The sequence below is a fragment of the Lithobates pipiens genome, unplaced genomic scaffold (assembly GCF_037356315.1).
Source record: "Lithobates pipiens isolate NorthernLeopardFrog02 unplaced genomic scaffold, aLitPip1_a1.2 Scaffold_19, whole genome shotgun sequence".
Classification (NCBI taxonomy): domain Eukaryota; kingdom Metazoa; phylum Chordata; class Amphibia; order Anura; family Ranidae; genus Lithobates; species Lithobates pipiens.
Window position 1 is genome coordinate 394,312,152 of NW_027507764.1, and position 27,751 is coordinate 394,339,902.

A 27,751-nucleotide genomic window follows, 5' to 3' on the forward strand; every position below is an offset into this window, starting at 1 on the left:
ACTGCCCTGTCATTTTAGCACCTCAAGAAATGAGATAGACAGTCGTAAACTAAAAGCTGCGTAAATTCCAGAAAACGTACCTTAGTTTGTAGATGTGACAACTTTTGCGCAAACCAATAAATATACAATTATTGACTTTTTTTTTACCAAAGACATGTGGCTGAATACATTTTGGCCTAAATGTATGACTAAAATTGAGTTTATTGGATTTTTCTAATAACAAAAAGTAGAAAATATCATTTTTTTTCAAAATTTGCGGTCTTTTTACGTTTATATCGCAAAAAATAAAAATCGCAGAGGCAATCAAATACCATCAAAAGAAAGCTCTATTTGTGGGAAGAAAAGGACGCAAATTTTGTTTGGGTACAACATTGCATGACCGCGCAATTACCAGTTAAAGCAGCGCAGTGCCAAAGTGTAAAAAGACCTCTGGTCATTTACCAGCAAAATGGTCCGGTCTGAAAGTGGTTAAAGACCAAACCTTTTTCTGACACTTGTTCCTTACGAGTTAAAAATCTGTATTTTTTGCTCGAAATCTCCAAAAAAATAAAATATATATATATATCAGAGAATAAAATGGCGGTTGTTGCAATATTTCTTATGTCGCACTGAATCTGCGCAGCGGCCTTTCAAATGCAATTTTTGGGGAAAAATACACAAATAAATAAAAAAAAAAAAGCAACTAAACAGTAAAGTTAGCCCAATTTTTTGTATAATGTGAAAGATGATGTTATGCTGCGAGACTTGTGATCTTTATTCTAAGCAAAACAATTGTGTTTCTCATTTTAGCCAGAATCGTGCAACTCTGCTTAGTAGTAACCCCCACCTCTGCTGATCCTCCTGTCTCTCCAGCCCCTGCTCACCTCCCACTATATTGCTCCCAGGCTGCCCACCACATGTGACATCTGCTAGATTCTCTTGCTCCGGTCCCCCAGCTCTGCTGATCCTCTGCCGTTCAGTCCTTTCTCTCTCTGGTTCCTCGCTCACCTTCTGCTGTAGTTTTTGCATGCTGCACACCACATGTGCTGACTGCTAGTTGCTCTTTCAGTCCAGACCCCACTCACTTCCCTGCTGCTCCACGCTGCACATTACATGTGACGTCTGCACCAGACACTTCCAGAATATATACACATGAACTGCTACTGACTGCCGATGGTGTCTTTCCTTGTTCACTTGTTGGTTTTCCAGTGCATTCTGGGATATCTCATACCTGAAATACCTCCAAAACAAAACAAAGCTAACTCTGAATAAAAGCCTCTCAACAGTTTAAAGTGCTCTAAGCGTGCGTTATTGTAGACTTCTATGGAGGCTTTGGAGACGCTTTAAAGCACATAAAAAGCGATATTGGGTATAATTTTGTGAAGTGGAACAAACACAACATGTGATCAGGACTGTAAGGTAACCATTTTATTTAGTGATGGAAGCCTTGATTGGCATTCAGCGTGCCTTAAAAAAGCCAATGCCAATGACACATTTTGAAGCAAGTCTAAATGAACCCTAAGCATTTTATCATTCAACACTGACACATCTCATATGGTTTAAAGGCCATCCTTGCCTGAATCTAGGTCTATGTCGTTACTAAGAGAACTTTGTTACCCAGTTCCCTGGTTTCTAAGTTAAACTCTATTTTGGAGATAAAGCCACCCATCTGTCCCCCTATGCACTTTTTTCAATATTGGCAATGTTATTAACCAGGGAAGCGGTGAGTAATTGGCTTTTCTCAGAAGTTCGAGAAAGCAAGCCCTTTTTTTGTTTTGGTTATCCAATTTGGTTGGTTATATTTAAAGCTTACAGTTATGCCTAATCCCCGAAGAAAGGGGACCATGTGAAAAGTGGTGGTTGTTACTGAATGCAACTTCCAATAAAATGTACATTCTGTCTCACGCTTTCCCCACTATACACCAGTCTTTGTGAAATATGTGCCACCATATGGCCCTCACTCTGCCCAATAGGAAACCACTTCATTCTCCAGGCCCAAACTATTTCTAAAAAAGGGAAATGGTGGTGAAAGAGACACATTTCTTAATAGCATACACAACCTTTTGTTTCTAAAATTTGAAAATAGCTGGCTGTTTTTTTTTTTTTTTTTTTTTTTTTTTTTTTATATATTTGACTCTTTGATGTTTGCTTTTTATTGTAGGCCTCTTATACGACAGCTTCCTAGCCAGCAGATGTTTGAACATGTGCAGAAGCGTCACCAAGTACTGTTTGTATATGTTGGCGTTGATTCTACTCTAAAGGTGAAAAGCTAAAATTCTCAGTATTCAAAATTTTACAAAATGTTAATGTATAGGACTCTTTACATTTAAAATTTGTTTTACTATGATTGGTAATTAGGTTAGCAAGCCATTATACATATTAACTTTATTGAGAAAGGATAGTACTGTTTTTTTTAGTTTTTAGTTTTTTTTTTTTTGTGGTGGTTTTTATTTTTTTATTTGAGACATGCACATTGTCTGTGCTTTTACCTATAATAGGTGTAGCTAGACATCTCAGGCCCAGTCAAAGCACATCAGCCCAAATATCATTATATATATTTTCAAATGCTGCAGCTGCTGACTTTTAAAATAAGGACACTTACCTGTTCAGGGTGTTCGCGATGTCGGCACCCGAGACCGTACCGTCCCTCGGTCCTCGGATGCTGCCGCCGCCATCTTCGGTAAGGGAATCAGGAAATGAAGCCTTGCGGCTTCACTTCCTGGTTCCCTACTGCACATGCACGAGTCGCGCTGCGCAATCCAAATGGTGCCTGCTGTCTCTGGGACCCGTGTGTATCCCAGCAGACAACGTAGGGGGGAACGGGAAGAGGCGTAGACTCCCGTGGGAGTCTATGCCTGGAAGTGGGTGCAATTACTTGTCTTAGACAGGTATCTGCACCCCCCCTCCCCCCTGAAAGGTGCCAAATGTGACACCGGAGGGGGGAGGGTTTCCGAAAAGCGGAGCTTAAATTTTTGTGCGAACCTCTGCTTTAAGGGTATTGACACATCATGTGCTCCTTCACCAATTATACGGAAAAGCCTAGTACACGCGGGCTTAATTTCGGACGGTAAATGCATTGAGTTAGTAAGGCTGGTCTCCTACTCAGGATATGAAACGCTCAACTGGATTCCGCTGCAACCTCGTTTGTGAGCAACACATGTGTGTAGAAGAAATGTTCATCCCTTTTTTGTAGATTCCCTTGAGGTCAAGCCCAGGAAAACAATATATTGTACATACCTAGTGAAATACTCACTACATATTTTTACATGTGTTTATCAGTTATTCCTAAATGGTCAAAACTCAGGTAATACCGCTATACCTCTAAATCCATAACCTTCGAAAATACAAGTGCCAAATGACCGTTTTCATGAATTTCTAGTGATATAATCATGGTACTGAAGACCAAAGATAGGACACTCCTAAGAAGAAACACAAATGACTGTATGCAGGAAGAGAAAATACTTGCAGTCTTCTAATTGAAAGTTTTTATGCCCATGTATAATTTTTTAATCCTCAACTTCTCATATATCATTTCCCAGTAGTGTTTAATCCGTTTTTATTACACTGATTTTGTTACACCCAGCATTAAAAATAACGATTGGTAGTTTGAGAATTAAAAGCGATTTAGTATGTTTTTACCTACCTCGCCTATTGCTGGTTTAAATGTTTATCTTAAATTCTTCCTAGCTGCTGTTAACACAGATTGTTACCTTATGCTAGTTTACAGTCTATATTTTCATGAACGACACAGAGCATGAGAGACATTACCAAAAACTTTGTCATTTTTGCAGGTAACAAAAAAATGACTTTTTTTTTAATAATTTGTAAATAATATATTTTTTTAATAAATTCTTTCTGATAGTACTAATTCCAATACTTTTATTTACTAGTCCCTGACAAGTTGATGCAAAAAGAACCATTAGCAACTTGCCAACCAACGATGTAACCATCCCAATGCTGTTTTTTAGAGCTGGTGGTCATATCTCTAAGCAATCCTAGCAGCTAACCAGCCCCCCCCGCCACCTCTTTGCAGCTTTATTGGGATCTCTCATCCCATAAGGAGTCCAAATCAAACAGCTGGCACTTTCGCTGGCTGATCATAGAGCCCAGCTAAGACAGGATTTTCTTTGTTGGACTCTATAATATAGTAAATCTAAAGTGGTAACCTGTAAAGTCTTTTAAAGCATCGCCTATGGATAGCAAAAATGTACATCGTTTGTCGCCCTTGCACAATTTTAAAGCGTGGCATTGGTTGATACATTTTGGTGAATACCTAGTGTTAAATACAATTGTGCCTTCCATAAAATGTATCATTTGTTTTAACAGGAAAAATTCATTGAAGTTGCATCAGAACTTATTGTGTACACATACTTCTTTTCTGCTTCAGAAGATGTCTTGCCTGAGGTAATAATGCTGTTTTTATAATATGTTGCGATGCATAGAACTCATGCTTATTTTTAATTGTTTTTCTCAGTAAATAACACCTGCCTAGTGCACTTTTATTTTTTATTATTACTTTTAACACCATATAAAAAATCTACTTGCATTGAGTATGTTTTTCAGTTCTGAAGTTTTTATAGAGCCGTTTAAACCCTCGATTTTTTATTTTTGATGTGTAAAAAAAAAGAAATAATAATAATAAAAAAAAAAAATGAAAAAAGAAGGTGGTATTATTCAGGTTCTCAAAGTTTCTGCATCTCTGATATGACCTCTCACAGACCAGTACTTTCATTATCATTGGTGGTCTGGGAGTGACGGATCTAGCTTCAGAAAATGTAATGCTGTCGGTTGTGTTTCAAGCACTTCCTTATACGTTTACAAACTATCATTAGACCTTGGTCCGTGCGGACAGCATGATCGCCTTTTGGTTCAGTGCTCTCCACAGACAGCTCAGCTCTCCACAGACAGTTCAACTCTCCATTAAGATACAGCAGTTTAATCCAATGACATTTTAATTATAAAACGCAATAAATGAATGTTTGGCTTTCATATCAAAGTGTAAATGGACTGTGATCTTCTACACCTCAGTCCACTTTGAAGGCTGGATACTAGGGATGCTTTCACATATGCTTTCTGATCGGGTCCGCCTGTCAGTTTTTCAGGCGGACCTAATCGGACCTTGCAGTCTCCTCTATGGAGTGGCGGATTTTAGAAGACACATATGTCTGCTGACACCCGGCACTATCTGATCCGATCCTCTGCCGCAAAATCCAGACAGATGGTGCTCCTATTTTCCATCCGTCTGGCAGATCGGATCGGACTGGATGAAAACAGACAAGCGGTCCGTTTCCACCTGATTTGCCCATAGAGGAGAGCGGGACTGTGTCCGACTGTGACAAGACCGGTCATCTGCCTGCTCAGTGGGATCAGCGGAGCGGTCCCCTGCTGAACAAGCAGAATCTGCAATACGGAGGCGCCTGTGTGAAGAGCCTTATTGAGGAAAATGAAACGGAAGGAAGGGGTATATCTAAGGGCTAAACTAACTAATGCAAACATGCAGATATATTGGATCTGTAAATCTGAAATCGTTAGATTTCACTATGAAACATAACAAAATTACACATAACTTGTCCTCAGACCTGGAAAATCAAACAAAAAAGGAAAATATGAAAACCTGCATTGCAAACTTGGGCCTCTTTCATGTGGCTGGGTAGCTGCGGATGCCGGATTCCTGCAGCAAGAATTGGTAGATTCTTGCTGCTGGGATAACCCAGTCAGCCAATTTAAACTAATAGCGGGCTGACAGCGGCTGCTGCTATTTGCATGTAGCCACACACAGAGCAGATGGCTGGGGCTGGGGACAGATGTCCAAACCTTGATGCAGATGACTGCATTCAAGCCCTGACATCTGTCTTTAACCACTGCTCTATGTGTAACTGATCACATTGCGCTGCTGATCGCATGACCAGGTCATTCCAGCAGCAAAATCGTCTAATTTTAGCGGCAGAAAATGGCGATCGCAGCTACCCCGCCATGTGAAGAAGGCTTTAAATCTATAAAGAATGAAGATGGTCCTTGAAACCCCATCTTTATATCAGGGAGGTAAAAAAAAGTCAAGCCTCATTTGACAGGATGTATTAAACAGGTAATGCTTTCCAATCAAGTCCTGATGTTTTGGACTTGACAGCCCGTCCTCACATCAGGTCACATCTCTTTAAGGCAAAATAAATTTGCAAGCTCGCTTGAGTTTTACAGTACGTACGAGTTGTACAGTAGTATAGTCTCTCCATGACTCTACCCACTATGATGTAACACAGCAGCAGGAAGATCTGCAGAGGAAGAGATGTACTCTTGTTGGATGAAGTGCATAAACATGAGTAACATTGGGGTTTATTTACTAAAGGAAAATCCACTTTGCACTTCAAGTGCACTTGAAAGTGCAGTCGCTGTAGATCTGAGGGGATACGCAAGGAAAATAAAAAAACAGCATTTTTGCTTGTACATGATTGGATGATAAAATCAGCCGAGCTTCCCCTCGTATCTAAACGACTGCACCTCCAAGTGCACTTGCAGTGCAAAGTGGATTTGCCTTTAGTAAATCAACCCCATTGTCACACTCTATATGCTTGATTATGGCTTTAGTCTCAGTTCACATTGGATGCAGTGCAAATTCACAGCCAATTTGCTGCGCATCAAAATCCCAGCCTGTTCATGTGGAGTGTATGTTAAACGACAAATAATCAAAATGAATTGCATATAAAGTGCATAACAATAGTGCAGTCCATATCAAAGTGCAAATAGTATATTCTAGTGTATAATAGTTCACTCCTACAACGGCGATGTAAGATGTGCAATCCACTTCCTTCAGGAGAATCAATTCAAGTGTGATAATGTGAAAACAATTGGTGTGCTTCCACCTCCTTCAGAGAACTTTCACCTTAAGGAGTAATCATATGCACCTTTTGATTCCAATTCCATACTTTGGATAATGCTCCACTGATCTTAGCCTAGCCCTAGTTCTGCCCGATATGTCTAAGTAATCTGTGGTAATACCCACTTAAGGTGCCGTCCACCCAGTTTATACGTATGTTAGGATAAAACAAAATGACTTCCCATAGTATAGTATTAAAATGTATTTATTAAAAAGAGGAACTTTAACATAAAAAAAGTATTAAAAACGCTATGGTAAACTCCGCATGTAGGTCTCCAACATCACTTCAGGTCCGGGGTGCCCTATGTGTTACGTCCCGTGACTTCATCAGAGGCAACTGAGAATCTGCTTCTCGGGCTTAAGACATTTTCAATAAGAGTTAAAGTGTAACTAAAGGCAAAACTTTTTAGTTTTGGATAGAGCGGAGAGGGATTAGAATGCCTGCCAGTTTTTCATGCTTTCTGTGCCCATGTTAGGGAGATTCACCCTCTCTATTTCTATTGTTTACCATTATCATTGAAAGTGAAAGTAAAAGACAACCCCAAATTTTGGTTTGACCCCAGAAACGTAATGGGAAGGAAATCTTCCAATGTGGCCACTAGTTACGATGACCTGGGGGTCCCCAAGGAATTACCTTCATTCGCAGGGATCTCCTCTCACTTCCTATTTTGGCTTTGGGACTGGAAGGGAAATCTCCCCAATGGGACACAGATGGTGGGGAAAAAAAAGACAAGGGTTTTAACCCACCCCCCCTTCCCCCCCTTGCTCCCAAAAAACAAAAACTTTTTCCTATAGTTTAGCATATTTTAAATAGCGCATGAGTATTTGCATTAAAATAGCTCCTCCGGTATTTAAAATGGTAAACGATCACCTTGTAAAACAAGCCATTCAGCTTAAAATTGAAATGAAAAGAAAAACATGTTTGAATAGATATAAAAAAAAGAAAAGACATTGTAAATACCTTTTTTTCCCTTTTTTTATAAGTAATCACATTCCCTCTGTTCTCAGAGGAGCTGGGGAAAGAGAAGCAAATGCACACCTAAGCTTTCAGTGAATGGTTGTGCAGCGGGGACGTGTCAGGGTAAGTCTGATAAATGGAAGAGAGCAGGCTCAGTTTTCAGCATAGCTAGAGAACTGACCATGGTGTGCTCTCCTGCATAGTGTGGTCAGTTTTTAATAGGAAAGCAAGGGAACTAGCAGGAACACATAAAGGAAGCAATACAAAGAGAACAGAATACTTTCTCATTCAAGTACATGGTACAGCAGGCACATATCGGTAATAGGAAGTCTTGGGTTAACTCAGAAACCTGCAATTCACAAAATAATGCACATCAAATCAACATTCGCTTTTGACCGCAGTGACGAGAAAATTCGAAGGAGCGGGTTTAAAAAAAAAAAAATTCCTTTTGTTTTCAGGCACTTTAGCCGTGGAAATAGCCTCTGCTAAGCGCCTGAAAAATGCCTCCCATTCATCCATGTGTGACTTTTCACACCCAGGGCGATGCACTTGTGGGACTTTCCGAAAAGTCCTGCAAGCATCATCTTTGGGGTCGGCTGGGAGCGCTGTATTTAGAGCTCCTAAAATGCCCTGCCCATTGGAATGAATGTGCAGCGCTTTCAAAGTGCCTGAAAAGCGTTTTCAAAGAGCCGCAAAACTGAGTGAAAAGCAGTGCAAAAGCACCGCTTAAACAGCGCTAAAGCGAGCAGCGCTTTACCACGAACGGCTGGTGCTTTCAGTGTGAAAGCAGTCTTGCTGTTCTGTTTTATACATTGACATAGACCTGTTGGACCTCGATTTGTGCGACCTGTTGATTTAATGCACAGATAATTTAACTCTCCAATAAGACACTGCCGTTTAATCCAGCATAATTTTACTTGTAAAATGCAATACATGGATGTTAAGCGGTTATATAAAAGCGTAAATGGGCAGTGATCATCTACTGTGTCCAATATGAAGGCTGGATACTGAGGAACATGAAGAAGGGAGAGGTCTAGTTGAGATCTAAACTAACTCATGCAAAAACATGCAAGTAATAAAATTATAATTTACCCCACACACAAACTCCCCTGAATCACCCCTAAAACTTCTGCTAAAAATGCTCAATCCCTAACCATCTTTTATAATAAAAGAAAGAAATGCAGCACTCTAATGGAACTAGAAATTCTACAATAACTACATAAGGTGCTAATGAACTGAAAGGAAGGAAAAGCGGAACTTACCCTTTTGGGTGAAGTTCTGCACTGACTCTAGTGACCACAATCACCATCTTTACAATATAAAAATCCACTTCAAATTGTGCTCATATAGTGCAGTATGCAAAAAGTTCTCCTACCCCAGTCTGTATGTATACTCTTCAACACTGTGCTCCACATGTGCTACTCTTTTTACTCCGTTTCCATGTGATTCCCAGGTAACCCCAGCTTTGTAAGCACTCACCAGATGCCACAGACCACTTAATTAATAAGAAGGTCAGAATGTGATCTTATTAGGGCTGAAACAACTAATCGATTAATCGACAACTAATCGATTATGAAATTAATCGATTACTATTTTCATAATCGTTTAATCGGCCAGTAACAAAATGGGGTAAAAGTTAATGAGTCTGATGATATTTACCAGATTGACCCTTTAATAGTATATATCTCCTCTAATAGTATATACACTATATCTCTCCTCTAATGGTATATACATTATATCTCTCCTCTAATGGTTTATACAGTATATCTCCTATAATAGTATATACAGTATATCCCCTCTAATAGAATATGCAGTATATCTCTCCTCTAATAGTATATACAGTATCTCTCTCCTCTAATGGTATATACAGTATCTCAACTCTAATAGTATATAGAGTATCTCTCCTCTAATAGTATATACAATATATCCCCTCTAATAGTATATGCAGTATATCTCTCTTCTAATAGTATATACAGTATATCTCTCTTCTAATAGTATATACAGTATATCTCTTATAGTATATACAGTATATATCCTCTAATAGTATATACACTATATCTTCAATAGTATATCTCCTCTAATAGTATATATAGTATATATCCCCTCTAATATATACAGTATATCTCTTCTGTCTGTTATTCTCAGAGTGGATTAGATATTTTGCTCCCTAACCATATAGTTGGTTATTTATATTTACCACTGCATAGAGATATTTAAGAATAAAATTGCCTTTTTTTAAAACTTTACATATTAACTAAATTATACACCACACTTTTTTAAGGTTATTAACCGATTAATCGAAACAATAATCAGTAAATGTTAGAAGTTTTTGAGTTAATTAATATTTTAAGTGATAAAAAGTTTCTGAAAATATATGTACGGTAATAAGTGATGGTTTCTAAAGGTCACAGAACAACACAGAGTATAGAGAGGAGTGGTTTGGCTGAGTAGGTATATCTATTTTTGAGTTACTATGTCAGGACAATGGGTGGAGTTATGCTACTTATCTATAGACTGAACCATATTAGGTATATATGCAAATATGGGTGTTATTAGGATATGCTGACATGACATAACATCATGAAACAGTATAAGAATGGAGCAGGATTATGAGAGTGAGGTAGATCGGTGGGAAGAGAAGGAACGCTATACTTTGAAAATGTTACACCAGAAGTACCACCTTAGAAGCCAAAACCATGCAATATGTTACCAGATGTCAATCTTGTCTTTGCTTATCTTTCTGAACACTAAACCAACTATTGGACGAACAAAGGATTCTTCAATTTCTACTCCTGAAAATACGTAGCAAATGCCTTGGATGAAGACCTACATATCTCCGCTACACACCCTTTAGGAGAAGGGATACTGATTTACATATTACACAAAGACTTTGCTAGTTATTAAGAAACGCCCCTGTGAGTATAGTAGAATACTAGAGTAATATGTATTTTACTAGGAAGTGTAGAGTATGTAGAGTTTCCATTACATTTTACATTTCTACTACTCTCTACATCACTTTTCTTCAGTCAACTAATCGATTATGAAAATAATCATTAGTTGCAGCCCTAGATCTTATTGCTCCTTTATGGATGCTCCTAAGGCTACCACATCAGAAGAATATAACAGAAACATAAATGATAGTTTCACAAGAACTACAGAAGTAAACCGGGATGCTAAAAACAAGAAGGCTCTCATAGTTTAACCGCTTCAGCCCCAGAAGATTTTACCCCTTTCCTGACCAGAGCGCTTTTTACAATTTGGCACTGCGTCGCTTTAAAGAGGAAGTAAACTCTGGGTTTACTTCCTCTTTGTCTCCCTGCAAAGGAAAAGCATAATGGGCTACTATGCATTTCATAGTAGCCCATTATGTGTCACTTACCTGGCACAGGAACCAGCGATGTCACTGCTGTCCCCTGTAGTCCGGAGCGTCCATCTTCTTCCGGGTATCGCTGCTCCGGCCACTAATTGCGCCGGGGCAGCGATGACATCACTCCCGCACATGCGCAGGGAGCCGCCACTAATGGCATATCTCCGTTAGCAGCGGCATGCTGCTAACGGTGATAGTGCGCCTGCGCGCCGCTGTCTACGGCTCATGTGCCGTAGACAGCAGTGACTGTCTTTTAGTAAATATCTCCTAAATCGTGTAGGTTTAGGAGATATTTCTTGGACCTACAGGTAAGCCTTAATCTAGGCTTACCTGTAGGTCAAAGTGGTTTGTAAGGGTTTACAACCACTTTAACTGACAACGCTGTACCCAAACAAAATTTGTGTCCTTTTTTTCCCATGCATAGAGCTTTCTTTTGGTGGTATTTGATCGCCTCTGATTTTTTTATTTTTTGCAACAATTTTGAAAAAATATATAATTCTTTTTCCTTTTTTGCAATATTAAATATCCCCAAAAATGTTTTAAAAAAACTAATTTCTTCATTAGTTTAGGTCAATATATATTCTACATATGTTTGGTAAAATAAAAACGCAATAAGCGTATATTGATTGATTTGCGCACAAGTTATAGCATCTACAATCTATGGGAAAGATATTATTTTTTTTATTAGTAATGGCGGGGATCTGTGATTTTTATAGGTATTGCGACATTGTGGTGGACAGGTCGGACACTTTTGACACTTTTTTGGGATCAGTGACATTTATACAGAAATTGGTGCTATAAAAATGCACCGATTACTGTGTAAATGTCACGGGCAGGGAAGGGGTTAACACTAGGGGGCTATCAAGGGTTTAACTGTGTTCCCTAGTTAGTGTTTCTAACTGTATGGGGATAGGACTGACTGGAGGAGGAGACATATCGCTGTTCCTACTTGGTAGGAACAAACAATATGTCTCCTCTCCCGACAGAATAGGGATTTGTGTGTTTACATACACAAGTCCCCTTGCTGGCTCTCGTGCCCACGATCACTCCTGCTGGCCACACGCATCAGGTCACCCGCCGAGCAGTGGGCATGAGCTCCGCCTCCGGTGGCTCTTAAAGGGTACATCATACCCATACAGGGTTTTGCCCAGCAAAGCCATTCTGCCAATGTAAATCTGCGTGAGCCGGTCGACAAGTGGTTAAAGGGATTCTAATGGATTTTTTTTAAAATAAACAATTTATACTCGCCTTCTCTGTGCAATGAGTTTTGCACAGAGCAGCTTGAAACCTCCTCTTCTGGGGTACCCCCCCTTTCAAGTTCCCCACTTAGTGGGTAGTTAGCTGCTTGAGTGTGTAAAGTGGCTCACTACTCACTAGCTGTGATTGACAACATAAGCCAATGGTTCCCACTACTCCACTACTGCCTCCATGCCCAGTGAGGGGACAGAGAGAGCCTCTGCTCTCTGGCACGTTGTTGAATCGAGCTTGGGCTCAGGTAAGTATGGGGGGTGGGGGTTGAGCTGAACACAGACGATTTTTACCTTAATGCATTAGGGTTAAAAACCTTCTACCTTTAGAACCACATTGATACCATCTATTAAAAGCCATAGTAACAAAATTGTATACTCCCTTGTCATTGCGCTTATCCAGCTCTAAAGAAACCACTTTTATTCAAACAATCGGGGGGGGGGGGGGGGGCGCTGCTGCATCGGCACCTCATCGGGTGTCAGTGTGCATTCCAAAAAGCAGAAGTGATGGCAAACTAGAGCGCTACCCTACACATTTCGTCATCAATAATGGATGTCTTCAGGAGCCTGCTGGTTGCTGGTATATTGGATTATACCGTTTTACAAGCTTGGAAACAACAAGTGGTAATTACTGTAATTTGATACTAAATGTTACCACCGAGATGGTTATATAATACATAACCAAGTCCAATGCAAGGCGATGGATACACCATAAGTGTTCCAGAACACTGTCAACTTCCCCTGGGGAGGGGGGGGGCGGGGCAGAGTTTAGCAGTTGATTCTGAGGCTGCAGATAATAAGTAGATCTGTGCTGTGTAATGTTTTTTTGCTATGTTACAGGAAATAAAGCTACTTTGCAGTAATTTGGGATTTTTATGTTGCTGAAAGTAAGACTCACTAAAAAGCTAGCAGAGATCTGAGGAGTTCTGATTGTGTTCATCACTATGTCCCGAACAGTGTTTAGAATGACTTCTGCTACATGTGACTTGCCTGTCATGATTACCTTGCCCACAATTCCTAATATCAATTTAGTGGTCTCCTGAGTTGGTGGTGGTTAGATTGGCAGCCACTGAAAAAATTTTGCTATGAAACCACTGGACCACTATGTAGGGTAAATGGTAAAAATAAAATGGTTTGTATGCATAGCCATTCCTTGACTGTTGGATGCTATATTTTAAAAAGGAAAATTGTTATTGTAAAATAATGGTAACATATAATACAAACTATAATAATACAACCTATTTTTCAAACTCAAAAGCACTTATTAAAAGCTCAAATATATAACCCAGTGGCTTGAAATAGAAAAGAGTAAAGCAATGGCAATGCTTCAATATTGGCACACAATGGGAACAGTCTCAAAGTGACCATCAAAAAAAAAAAAAAAAATGTAATATTAAGCCAAGTGTTTTTTATGATACTGTTGCTATTGTCTATTGGTATTGTTAGTAATGTACTGTACTATGTATTGTAAGTACTGTTATCGTATTATTTTGAATATTTTTTTTTTTTTTTTTTTTTTCAGTATGTCAAGCTGAATGAAGTACCTGCTATATTGGTGTTTAAAGACTCAACCTATTTTGTTTATGACGGTGAGTTTTCCTACAAATGGCTGAAATACAGCAACTTAAATCGAACAAGTCATGCTAGAAATAAGGGAGCTGTCATTTCTGTCTTGTTTTTTAAAGGCACAGATCTGAGCCATGTACGTTTTTATTACTTAGTTGGCCACTACTTGGAAGAAGCATGTGCATATCTGGCATCACGACAGCACATACATAGTTTAAAGGATAAATTCACCTTTTGGAACATGTTACATGCTCCATTTGTATTAAGGGTGGAACATGTAACATGTTCCAGCAGCTGCAGCCTCCGACCCCTCCCAGTGACAGTAAGCAGGCATCTTCTTCAGGCACCCGCCTGGCTGTGTCATTCATTCAAAGAGTTCTGTGAATGGAAACCTACAAGCAATGGCTCATAGTTCTCCGTGAACTACCATGGTGCTGTTGAGCTCTCTGGTAGTTGATTGCCTTATCCTGTCAGTGTGTATCTGCCTGACCGTACGAGGTATGAGTAGACTGATACACCGAGTAGTCTGCAGGAGTCTTGCATGGCACCCACAATCTGCTGATCAAGGTTGCAATGCTTTCCAGGCTCCAAATAAAAAAAAAATCACTTTTTTTACCTGCTATTTATTTTTGGTAAATGTATCATTTAGGTAAGTAACATTAATAGCAAAGCTAAAGGGTATGGAGGAATTGGATTATTGCAGTGCTTATAACGGTACATAGAAGGTTGAATAATAAAAAATATAGTTTCTTTATTGGTACAAAAGAAAAAAAAAAGAAAAGGAGAAGCAAAGGAGACAATTAAAATCAATATAGAGCATATGCATAATACATGTAATTGGGTTGCTGGTGTCCCAAGAGAGAAAGGTGGTCACAAATAGATGTTGAATCCCAACATGTTTCACCAATGATGGCTTCCTCAGGGGATAATGTGGGACCACCACAAATAATCCAGCTCCAACATAGAAAGCAAAAAAAATATATATATAAGTAATTAAACACATAATAACATAAGAACAAACTTTTTGTCATGACCTCAGGTGAAATGCATGTCACATACCTCAGTCAATCCTGAACCAGGAGATGGAAAATTTAGGGGGATCCCCCAAAACGAATGAGGGGGAGAGAAATACATGTCAAAAATGGCCTGGCCTGGAATAGTGCAAGGGAGACCATGTGTGGTCGCAGAAGGTAGTAAAGACCCAGCTAGAAAATGTAAAGAAAACAAACCAAAAAATTGGTTAATATAAACCCATTCTGGACAAACAACAACACAAGTCCGGTTGAATGGGCCAAAAAAAGGAGGGCCCAAAGAAAACAGTATGTACTTGCTATGCTCAAAATCGAAAAAGAGATGGGTTCAGGGGCGCCAATGTGCTGATATAAACATGGAGATGAGACCAAAAATTGTCCCAAACATTGAGCACACAGCTTAATAGGCACTGAATATAAGAAATACCTAGTATTAATAAATAAATGTATATATGGTGTATTTTAAGTATATCAAGAATGAAGATAACTATTGAGCCAGGGATGGAAAACACATAAGCCAATACAATAGCTGGATCATTAAATGTATGAAAAATATGGCACATAGCTCAATATAAATAAAATATTTTTTTACAATCGCCAATTTACTTCCATGGAGCCAATCCAGTTATGCTTACTAAGACATCACAGGTGCCATAAAAATATTTCTCAGTAAAAGATCAGTAAGCAGCAACGTAGTAATAAAGTTATCCATCAATGGATCAAAGGGTCCAAAAGGAGCAGTAAGCGAAGGACTCGAGTATGAAATCGCAAGAAAGTTTTATACCTACAAGTAGTGGGAAATGCATGTGGTCACCCCTGATCTCCAGCCGACTGTCTGCTGGAGTGGCCAGCATTAAATACCTCTCGCTTGCTCAGTGTAAAAAGTCCAATGCACATGCGCCTGTGGACGGAGCCGTGGTGGCCTACAATACCCAAAGGTCATAGCGGCTAGCGGCAGAATGATGTGAGCAGCATGACACAAGATCTAGCAAAGGGACATGATCTAGAGGGGAGAAGGATGAACAACACCAAGCACCAATGGCAAAAAGCCAATGGTGTCTGGAGGGGGCCAGCAAGGGACCAGGAGAGACGGGCGAGCTTGAGAGAATGTGCGGGGGACTAAAATGGGCTGGAAGGCCTGGGTGTCCGTACGGCCACACACCAGGTCCACCGAGCAATCATCCAGTAAATGCACTGACGGTCGGCCCCCCATAAAAAGTGCCAATGGTCAAAGAAAGAGCACCAAACATAGTGCATAACCCTATAGGGGACTTGAATACCCCAGAAGGGCACAAAGCACATATCCCAGAGGGCATGACAAATAGGTAAAAATGTATACATATATAAAACTATATGACACCATAACATAAGTATATATACAGAATAAAACAAATTGTATATAGCTAATCATAAGATGTACATACATTTAAGAAAAATGCATGAGAATATGTAATAGCCTGCAAATAATAACAAGATGACAAAAAGGATCATATAATTAATTGGTAAGGAAACATTGATCCATGTAGAGAGATGGGCATAATTGAACAAACAACATCATGTGGAGTAAGATAAAGCATAGTCCATAGTAAAGTACAGTATTATTGACAACCGTAAATATCAAACACTACAAGAAAGAGTGATTAATCCAGAGATATAACATGGCAACCATCATGATAACTTCATATGACTGACACGTAAATAGTATGAGTCATAAGAATGATTTGAAGCTAATGTATTTGTTGAATCCTCGGTACCTGGTAGCATTTAAATTATGAATCCATTTAGTGTCCAATTGCAAAAGGCTACGATAAAATTGCTATTGATAAGGATGGTTTTCTTTACTCTTCCCTTTTTCGGAAACCTACTTCTGGGAATACAATATTGCATGCCTCTAGCGGACACCCTCAATCGCTTTTAAAAAGTATTCCATTTAGTCAATATGTTAGACTTAGAAGAAATTGTACATGCGATGAGGACTATCTGGAAGCATTCCATGGACTTTACACCAGATTAAAGCATAGAGGGTTTAGCCATAGATTGCTTAAAAAAAGCATTTAATAAGGCCTCCAAACGTGATGGGAAAGACCTATTTTTTTCCACCAAATCTTTAACTACTCAGCAATCAGTTAGAATTATAACACAATATTCTAGACCTCATGCTCAGTTTAGCAATATTCTAACTCAGTATTGGCCTTTACTTTTAGCCGATACTTCCGCACAGAAATATATCAAGCATCAATCTGAAATTATGTACCGATGGGCCCCATCTCTCTGGGACAAGTTGGTACGTAGCCATTTTGATCCTGGGGGCTCTGATCTCCAACTGGCACTTTTGCTTGTAGTAAATGTGATGTGTGCTGTGTTATTTTAGATGGTCCAACTGTGCTCCTTCCCAATGGTCACATACTTACGGTCCGTTATAGAATTTGATGCCAGACTACTAGAGTAGTATAACTTGCCAAATGCCTATGTGGGAGTTTTATATACGGTTGTCAATAATACTGTATTTTACTATGGACTATGCTTTATCTTCCTCCCCATGCCGTCCACGTGATGTTTGTTCAATTATGCCTTTTTCTCTCTATATGGATCAATGTTTCCTTACAAATTATATGATCCTTTTTGTCATATTTTTATTATTTGCAGGCTATTACATATTCTTATGCCTTTTTCATAAATGTATGTACATCTTACGATTACGGTAGCTATAAACAATTTGTGTTATTCTGTATATATACTTATGGTGTCATATTTTATATACGTATACATTTTTATCTATTTGTCATGTCCTCTGGGATATGTGCTTTGTGCCCTTCTGGGGTATTCAAGTCCCCTATAGGGTTATGCACTATGCTTGGCTCTTACACCGTCTTTCCTTAACCATTGGCACTTTTTATGGGGGGCCGGCCCACAGTGCATTTGCTGGATGATTGCTCGGTGGACCTGGTGTGTGGCCTTACAGACGCCCAGGGCTTCCAGACCATTTTTGTCCCCTACGCATTCTCTCTCCCTCTCCCTTGCTGACCCCCTCCAGACACCGTTGGCTTTTGTTCATCCTTCTTCCCTCTAGATCATGCCTCTTGGTTAGATCTTGTTGTGTCATGCCGCTATGACCTTTGGGTATTGTAGGCCACCACGACTCCATCCACAGGTGCATGCACGTTGGACTTTTTCGTCCGCGCTCTCTCTGTGATGTCAGACGCCGAGCAAATGGGAGGTATTTAATGCTGGCCACTCCAGCAGCAGTCGGCTGGAGATCACGGATGACCACATCCATTTCCCACTACTTGTAGGTATATAATTTTATTTTGATTTCATACCCGAGTCCTTCGCTTAGGGCTCCTTTTGGTTCCTTTGATCCATTGATGGATAACTTTACTACTACATTGCTGCTTACTATATTGCTGCTTACTGATCTTTTACTGAGGAATCTTTTTATGGCACCTGTAATGTCTTAGCCCCTGTACACACGGTCGGAGAATCCGTCGGAATGTGTCCTATCGGACCGTTTTGTCGGATAATCCGACTGTGTGTGGTATGCATCGGACTGTTTCCGTCGGACTATCCGTCGGACCAAATTTTCCAACTTGCTGGAAATATTTTCCGACAAACTGGTCTGATCGGACATACTCCGATCATGTGTAGAGAATTCTGATCGGACCAAGTGCCACGCATGCTCAGATCAAATTCCTACATCAAAGCTATTGGCTACTAGCCTGAACTTAGTCCCATCGTAACGAAATTACGTCATCACGTTCTGAATGATCGGATTTTCCGACAACTTTGTCCGACCGTGTGTATGCAACAGTTTTGGACAAAATCCGACGGATTTGGTTGTTGGAATCTCCAACCGTGTGTACAAGGGCTTAGTGGGCATGACCAGATTGAATGTGGAAGTAATTTGGTGATTGTAAAAAAGTTTTATTTATATTGAGCTATGTGCCATATTTTTCATACATTTTAATGATGCAGCTATTGTATTGGCTTATGTGTTTTTCATCCCAGGATAAATAGTTTCCTTGATTCTTGGTATACTTGAAATACACCATATATACTTTTTTTTTTTTCTTAATACTGGGTATTTTTTCTATTTCAGTGGCTATTAAACTGTGTGCTGAAGGTTTGGGACAATTTTTGGGCTCATCTCCGTGTTTATATCAGCACATTGGCGCCCCTGAACCCATCTGTTTTTTTGATTTTGAGCATAGCAAGCACATACTGTGGTTTTTTTTTTGGGTCCTCCCTTTTTTTGGCCCATTCAACTGGACTTGTGGTGTTTTTTGTCCAGAATGTGTTTATATTAACTGATTTTTTTCTAGCTGGGTCTCTACCTTCTGCGACCACACATGGTCTTCCTTGCACTACTCCAGGCCGGGCCATTTTTGACATCTATTTCTCTCCCCCTCATTCTCTTTGGGGGGGTCTCCCTAATTTTTCCATCTCCTGGTTCGGGATTGACTGAGTTTTGTGCCATGCATTTCCCTGAGGCCATGACAAAAGTTTGTTCTTATGTTATTATGTGTTTAATTACTTATATATATTTTTTTGCTTTCTATGTTGGAGCTGGATTATATGTGGTGATCCCACATTATCCACTGAGGAAGCCATCATTGGCGAAACATGTTGGGATTTAATATTTGTGACCACCTTTCTCTCTTGGGACACCAGCAACCCAATTACATGCATTATGTATATGCTCTATATTGATTTTAATTGTTTAAAATCTCCGATGCTCCTATGTATTTTTTTTCTTTCTTTTGTACCAATAAAGAAATTATATTTTTTTATTATTCAACTTTCTATGTACCATTTGTTATAAGCACCGCAATAATCCCATTCCTCCATACCCTTTATCTTTGCTAAGCAGGATGAGGTGCATGATATTATAGAGCCACTCAGATTATATTCTATAATTAATAGCAAAGCCTGGCAGCCTTTGAACATGCACCTTTAAGCGTCAGAGACGACTGCTGCTACATTTCTATACCAAAAATTTGGAGTGAAATGTTCACTGAGCTTTTCTTACTATGATAAAGCAGGAAATTTTACATTAGCACTTTTTATTACAGAATAAAGAGGAACATTCTCTACACCACAGGAAATTATTTGCTCATTCTTTTATTGCCAACATGACTTTTTGGTGCAGGCAAGCACATAACAATACATGGCATTCAAAAATAATTTACCAATTAGAAAAATAGAAAATCTGTTATAGTAAATAAATGCCACAATTATATAATAAATATTCACTGGCCACAAACTGTGCAATAAATACTTTTAAATAAATATAATATATATATATATATATATATATATATATATATATATATATATATTAAATTGAATGTAAACAAACTGCTTCATTTGTTAGGCTTCACCATGTATGCCATAACCATCCTTGTTTTTAGCCATGTGACTTTTTTTTTTTTGCTTTAATAACTACACATAACAGTTATGGGTAAAACATATACTGTTCAGAGTTTATCAGGATGTAGTACTACACACATGGAAAAAAAAAAAAGCTCCTTGTGTAATATGTAAAGAGTAGGAAGCTGCACAACCCAAAAATTCAAGAATGCAGAGGAAACCATGCAGAGAAAGAAATAAGGTAAGCACCTTTGTTTATTGGTGCAAATCTGGCTGTCCAAGTCCTGGAAACGTATTGTGGCCAAGGTGTGTGAGTACTCCCGGGGAAGTGGGGGTTTGTTGTGTAAGGGCCAGAAGGATGTAAAGTCTAGGCCTCTGGCTGCCATTTTTGCATGGGACAGTAATGGTTTGGGCTGTTTGACCTGTGTCGCCCTGCAACCTATATGTTGTGGCTGAGGTTGCTGGTGCAGGCCATGCACTGCTCTACACATAAAACCTGTCCTGAAGTATTCAGTTGCAAAAATATGTAAGAATGTGTTTCCTTCATCAGCCAGAAAATGGCTAGGGCTTTGTTCAGTAAAAATGTGCAAACTAGCTGCAGTGCTCAAAGAAAAGGTAAGAGGGCCACATCTGGGTAAAATAAAAATCGGTTTCACATTCCCAGTCTGCATTAGGAACATTGTACATGCAACTGTTACAAGTATAATCATAGAACTACAAGTATAATCCTAATCCTATCGCTGAGAGATTCAGTGTTTCTAATGGCCCTCTTACTACTAGTGGCAGCTAAGTACTGTTTTTTGCACATAGCATGTGTCATATGGAGCTTCCAGTTTATTCATTGCCATGTTTCAATTACAGAAGAGCTTTTCAGGCTTCTTTCTGTAAAGTATATGACTTAATTAAACCTTTCTACATCATTGCGTTAGACAACTGGGGACCTAGTACATCTGTACATATTAAACACGAATATGGGTAAACCAGTTAAATTAGAATTTGGTTAGTTTTACGTCATCTTGTTTACACCAAAAGAGATATCTTCCTATCATAATTTTAGGCTCTTTTAATGCCCACCTGGGAGCTTTGATTGTTTCCATCCAACTTTTCATACTTCGGCACCCCCTGTTGCATTAGAGTGCAAAACCCTCATAATTGTCACAGAAGATCTGCAAACCCCTGGAACACAAACACAGATATCTAACCGGTAGCGTCCCAAAGGGGTTTAGGTACTGGTGCTTTAACTGTCTCACCTCTACTTAAAAATGAAATACAAGCAGTCACCGAGTTACAAATATCTGACTGACATTCAACTTAAGAACGGAGGCAGCTTGATGTGACGCTGTTCCTGGAAACCACCAGACGGCCATCTTGCTGCACACTGCCATCTACTGGCCGGCGGACCTGTCAGCAATCTTACATCTCTGCATGGTCTGCTAAACCTTCCCTATGCTAGCCAAAACTTTAAAATAAGTTTTGGCTGGAGTTGCACTTAAAAAATTTACCTTTTACAACTTGCATCCAAAGTCAACTTAAGAACAAACCTACAGAACCTTGTTTATAAGCTGGGGACTGCCTGTACCTTTTTGTAGACTGACCCTTTAATCGTTCTGCTGAATTGTTCCCATTTCTGTAATATGGATGACTTTGAGGGAATCAATCTTCTATTGGTTTTGATCTCCTATTGAAAACATTAGTAGTACCATATAAAAAAACAATAAATGCCTTGTTATGCAATTTGTAGGCCTAAGGTTGTTTGTTCAGATGTGTCCTTAGAGTTGTAGGTTGCCTTACATCAGATTAGTCCATAACCATTCCATGTGTATGGGCATTGTCCCTCATTCAGGCAAGTAAGAGGGGGTGAATCGGAGAAAGTATACCTCCTGGGTGTCTTCCCATTGTTCAGATTAGGAACTTCTTGGTAATGCACAGATGTTTGTTACTGTTGCTAGGATAGATGGGAGGCATTCAAGGAGTACAACTGGTCATATCACCATCTTTAACAGTTTGCACCAATTGCAACCTCTCCAGATAAACACATTTACCGTAATTAATACTTAAATAAACCTTCCAAGCATTTTCTCTGCAAAACGATATTAAAGGAGTTACTTGGTGACATGGGTGGTAAAGATGACCATCCTAGTTTTTCAGAAACCTTTAATAACGTTTGATTGAAGATCTTTTTAATAATGTCTGGTTGTATTTCTGGTACGAATATAATATAGGAAACTTGTATTCTGTCGTTTGTGGTGGTTTCAGCTTGTATGTAGTTTCCTGGCAAAACAAATCTAAGTGTCTTGATAGTCTCAATTAGATCCTCGTTGGAGCTTCTGACTTGTATTTTTATGTATTGACGCATGGGGGGGTTTTGACGCATGGGGTGGATTTCCATATGGACATACATAGTTTCTTTGCAGGTCAACTGTGAGCTAAAATGTAAAATGTTAGAGCAAGTATTAAATAAACATCTTTTGTATGTCATTTTATCCACAATAATCCTATAATACTGGAGGCTTTTTTTCGGCTACGGATGACCTGTAAGCCATGTTGAACCTCACATAAAGCACAGCAGTAACTCCCTCCGCCTAGCTGTGATCTCTGACAGTAACCCTAGCATGGGAAAAGGGGAATCCCAGCTCTGTGAATAATGATCTATGTTATCATCCAGTAATCATTTTGCACGTCAGCTATCGGCCTGATGACTGTGGAATAACTTTGTCGCTACTCACAATACCTGACTCATTGTCCTTCTTTTTTTTTTTTTTCTTTTTTTTTTTTTTAAGGACAAACAAGTTTTTCTATTGTGTACTGAAAATAGTTTCATGTTCCTTATATAATGCTTTAAAAATACAAATAAAATGATGTAAAAAAACTATTTTTTTCAAATTGGCAAAAAAAAAAACAGTTTTTAGTTTAAAAGGGAATATTGTATCCTATGACCTTTTCCTCAGTTACTGTATAATGGCTACCAATTTGGGCTACCAAAACCTGGAAAATTGACCTGTGTCTTTTTTTTTTTTTTGTGAGGTGGCACAACACACAGTAACGGTTTACTATGTACTGTAATTTACCGCAGTACAGGTGCATTGGCAAGGTGGGTAGGTTTACCAGTAAGAATGCATGGCACTGTATTGCATCTGCACCAGCAAGCATTTCTGCACTTCACCAGTAAAAATGGACCCCTAGAGTTTGCTGTAGCCAACATTGTGATCAAAGGACAAGCCTTATACAAGCTTTAACAGAATATAATGTAACAATATTGTTGCCAAGATTCAATGCTTTAAAGTAATAATAAAGGCACAATAAAAAAATAACAGCAGTGTACTACTTACATACTTACCTGCTCTGTGCAGCGGTTTTGCACAGAGCAGCCCAAGCCTCCTCTTCTCTGGCTCCTGGCTCCTCCCTTCTGTCTGTTCCCCCCCAGAGCAAGCAGCTTGTAATGGGGGCACCCAAGCAGGCATGCTCCCGAACCGCTGCTCTGCATGTCCATTCAGAAACTGAGCTGTGGCTTGGCCTGCCCCCTTTCTCCTTACTGGCTCACTGGCTGTGATTGACTGTCTCAGCCAATGAGGAGGGTGAGCCCCAGGAGAGCCTATACTCTCAAGCACATCACTGGATCAAGAGGGAGCTCAGGTAACTATTTGGGGGGGCTGCTGCACACGGAAGGTTTTTTTTTTATTACCTTCATGCATATAATGCATGAAGGTAAATAAAAAACCTTGAGCCTTTAAAACCACTTTAAGAATCCACAGATAACCTTAAAGTATTTAGGATTGCTGACAGAACTGGCATGCAGCAGGCAAGCAAAAACTCCTGTATACGTCAGGGTTCAGGGAGAGTGACCTGAATGACAACCAGAAATCTAGCATTTTCAAAAGGAGGTCAGCAGTGGCAACTTTCTTTTTCTATACAGTATGTCTTTCAATACAGTTCCTTTCATTGAATTCTTAATCTGGCTGGCAACCAGTCAAGGGTGTGTAGAATTAGAGTAATGTTTGATGATATTTAGTGTGCAGTAATCCATAACTGCAAGCCATATTCCATTGCTGAGCATATTAGAGATGCTTAAACAATGAAAGGTTTTTATTTTTCTGTTACTGTACTTTGTATTTTGAGTTTTATTACATGATGGTGAGTTGATCCAACCACCTTTTTTTTTTTTTTTTTTTATTTATTTTTTTTTTTTTTCTTGGGGTTCTGGAAGTAGTGTTTTTTTTTTTTTTTCTGCCAATTTTGCTTAGGAGTCTTCATCCTCCTCTGGTTTAATATCTATAGTATATACTAAATGAAGAATCCAGCATAGTAAAGGTGGGATGCCCTCAGACTGGACTATACTTTGTAGCACACCTGGGTAATGTTGTACAGTGGGCCCCATATCTGTAAAAAACCTAAACATTCTGACTTAATGTAAAAAGGTTTATGATCGAGTATTGTATCGAAGCACATTTATTGGTACTACCAGAATCATGTTCTATTTAAACACTTACCAACCTCCGGCCATCATATGATGTCCTTGACTTTGTGGGGGTATATCTGAATGATGCCTGCAGCTAAAGGCATCATTCAGATATCGGCTTTTTCAGCCGATCCCCTACATCATGAGAACGCTCATAGTGGCTGTTCCCTCACTTGATCTTTCTTACAGGCTATGAGAGGGGACTTTCCCCCTCTCCCGCCGCCCTCCGGTGCTTCTACCGACTCACCGCTTCCATCGGTGAGTCAGAGACAGGATCTGCCTGCCCCGAATGGTGACCATAAGAGATTTCCGGTGGACCAGATGGTCGCCGGACTCTCTATGATCACTTGGAGGCCGTGTGTGATGCTATGACATATCGCCTGGCCTCTGCATTCAAACGAATGGTGCTGCCTCGGCTAGGAAGCCGAGATTTGTTTTTATTTTTTTATTTTTTTTTATTTCAGGCTTCCTAGCCTAGAGGTGAGATGTGGGGTCTTACTGACCCCATATCTCGCTGTAAAGAGGACCTGTCATGCCATATGCCTATTACAAGGGATGTTTACATTGTTTGTTTGTAATAGTAATAAAAGTGATATATATATTTTTATAAACTGTCAAACTTAAAAAAAAAAAAAAAAAAAGTTAAATTAACAATAATAATTTTTTTTTAAAGCACCCCTGTCCCCTTGTGCTCGCACACAGAAGCAAACCCATACGTATGTCCCGCCCACATATGAAAACGGTGTTCAAATCACACATGGGAAGTATTGCCGCAAATGTTAGAGCGAGAAAAATAATTCTAGCCCTAGACCTTCTCTCTAATGCAAAACATATATCCAGTAAATTTTTTTTAAAGCATCGCCTATGGGGATTTTTAATTACCGGAGTTTGGTGCCATTCCACCAGCGTGTGCAATTTTGAAGCGTGACATGTTGGGTATCTATTTACTCGGCATAACTTCATCTTTCACATTATGCAAACAAATTGGGCTAACATGTTTTTGTGTTTGTTTGTTTTTAAAGCACAAAACATTTGAAAAATTGCTGTGTAGATACAGTGTGAGACAAAAAAGGGTCTTTGCTAAAAAAAACATATACAATGTTTGGGGGTTCTATGTAATTTTCTAGCAAAAAAAATATGAATTTTACATGTAGGAGAGAAATGTCAGAATTGGCCTGGTTGGCAAGTGGTTAAAAGCAGAACCTGCCATGATTGTGCTTATGCAGCATATTCAACATAAAATTATTAAACATGTATAGGCTCACCTATGAAAGATTTATATTTGCTCCTTATCTCTCTCCGGGATGATTCAAGGCCCTGGGAGTTAAAGTGAGAGCTCACCCAAGCATAAGCGTATCACATAACAGAACCCCATAGTTAAAGCCTAACTGGGGGGCTCGGCACTGCGCTTCTGAAGATCCACCAAAGCTCCAAAATACAGTAAATGAGTCAAAATGCGTCTACAAATGCATGTGAAATATAAAAAAAATTCAATGGCTAAAAAGTCCACTATGCTATAAATTTAATTGATCATATAGGCTAAGAAGATTCTACAATAGGTTCATTACACGGGGTCAACTGCAATTAGTAAATCCACGTCCGCCTATCAAATATTTTCTTTGCCGACATAAGTGAGCCAAGATTTGTCAGTACAGAATTTGCGCACTGCCCATGGGCACGGAGATCAAGTCTTGAAATATTTAGGTACCTCATTTTATAAATAATATTTGCACTTTAAATGTAAACGGATACAAATTGAGATCTAATAATTGTGTTGTCTGCTTCTTGCACATAAGCAATGCTGTTTTACTTGACTGTTTGGCTTGTAGATATTCCTGTGTATGTGCAAAATCTGTTCCAAGTAAATAAAATAAAAAAAAAAGATAGATAATTTCTCCCTACTGAATACATGTTGCTGTGTTCAGTGACTTAAATATGAACATATAAGAAGTAGTATCAATTCTGATTTACATTTACTTACTACAGCAACTTCTAACATTCAAATTTACTTATACAGTTCTAGTTTACTTACCAGATAAAGAATATAATGAAGACCAAAAGTCCTAGATAAAGAACACAGCGACCGTTCCCAAATGCCATTCTGATAGCTGTTCTGCTTCTGGAGTTTTTCAGTTTGTTGGAGAATGAATAGCTGACTATTGGGGCAGTGATATTTGTAGGCAGGGCAGTGTCCTTTACCTGGATTTCCCCTATTGTGATGAAATGAAATGAAAAGAAATGAAAAGAAATGAAACTGAAAGTTCCCAGACCCGGGAGAGTACAGCTACTAACATTTGGGGGTTATTTACTAAAGGCAAATCCACTTTGCACTACAAGTGCACTTGAAATTGCCAATGAAGATAATTAGAAAACTCTAGAGAGCCGCACTGCAAAAAAAAAATCTTGTGCCTTTATTTATAAAAACAGGATCACACTGTACAAGCCACAGCAAAGCAATATCAGCTAACGCGTTTTTCACTACCAAGAGTGCTTACTCATAGCTGGTGTGGTGTACAGTGTGATCCTGTTTTTATAAAGGCACAAGATTTTTTTTGGAGGGCGGCTGTCCGGAGTTTTCGAATTATCTTCATTGGCCGTATGCCTTTGCCTGCACCCGGGGTTCTTTGTTCCTGGAGGAGAGGCTTTTTGTGTTCCTGTGGACCTGCCTGGAGCGGTGGTACCCCTTCTCTGCACTTGATATTGCACTGAAAATGCACTTGGACGTGCAGTTGCTGTAAGTCAAAGGGGTAGATCTGAAATCAGGGGAAGCTCTGCTGATTTTATCATCCAATCATGTGCAAGCTAAAATGCTGTTTTTTTTTTTTTTTTTCCTTGCATGTCCCCCTCAGATCTACAGCTACTTTACTTCCAAGTGCACTTTCAGTGCAATTTCAAGTGCACTTTGCACT

The 27,751-nt window shown here is 39.2% G+C and overlaps 1 protein-coding gene and 1 long non-coding RNA gene across 2 annotated transcripts in view; one reads left to right on the forward strand and one right to left on the reverse strand.

Moving 5' to 3' along the window:
* The window catches only part of TMX3 (thioredoxin related transmembrane protein 3), a 118,370-nt gene that overhangs the window by 55,477 nt on the left and 35,142 nt on the right, over window positions 1-27,751 (forward strand). Inside the window, exons 7-9 of the mRNA XM_077492382.1 lie at window positions 2,141-2,240; window positions 4,306-4,383; window positions 13,945-14,011. Coding sequence (XP_077348508.1) covers window positions 2,141-2,240; window positions 4,306-4,383; window positions 13,945-14,011 — 245 coding nt within the window. The remainder of the gene's footprint in view (window positions 1-2,140; window positions 2,241-4,305; window positions 4,384-13,944; window positions 14,012-27,751) is intronic.
* On the reverse strand, window positions 20,122-27,046 carry LOC143997024 (uncharacterized). Its single transcript, XR_013277641.1, has 2 exons — window positions 26,875-27,046; window positions 20,122-22,812 (listed from the first exon to the last, which is right to left on the reverse strand). It is a non-coding gene; the product is annotated as an uncharacterized LOC143997024 (long non-coding RNA).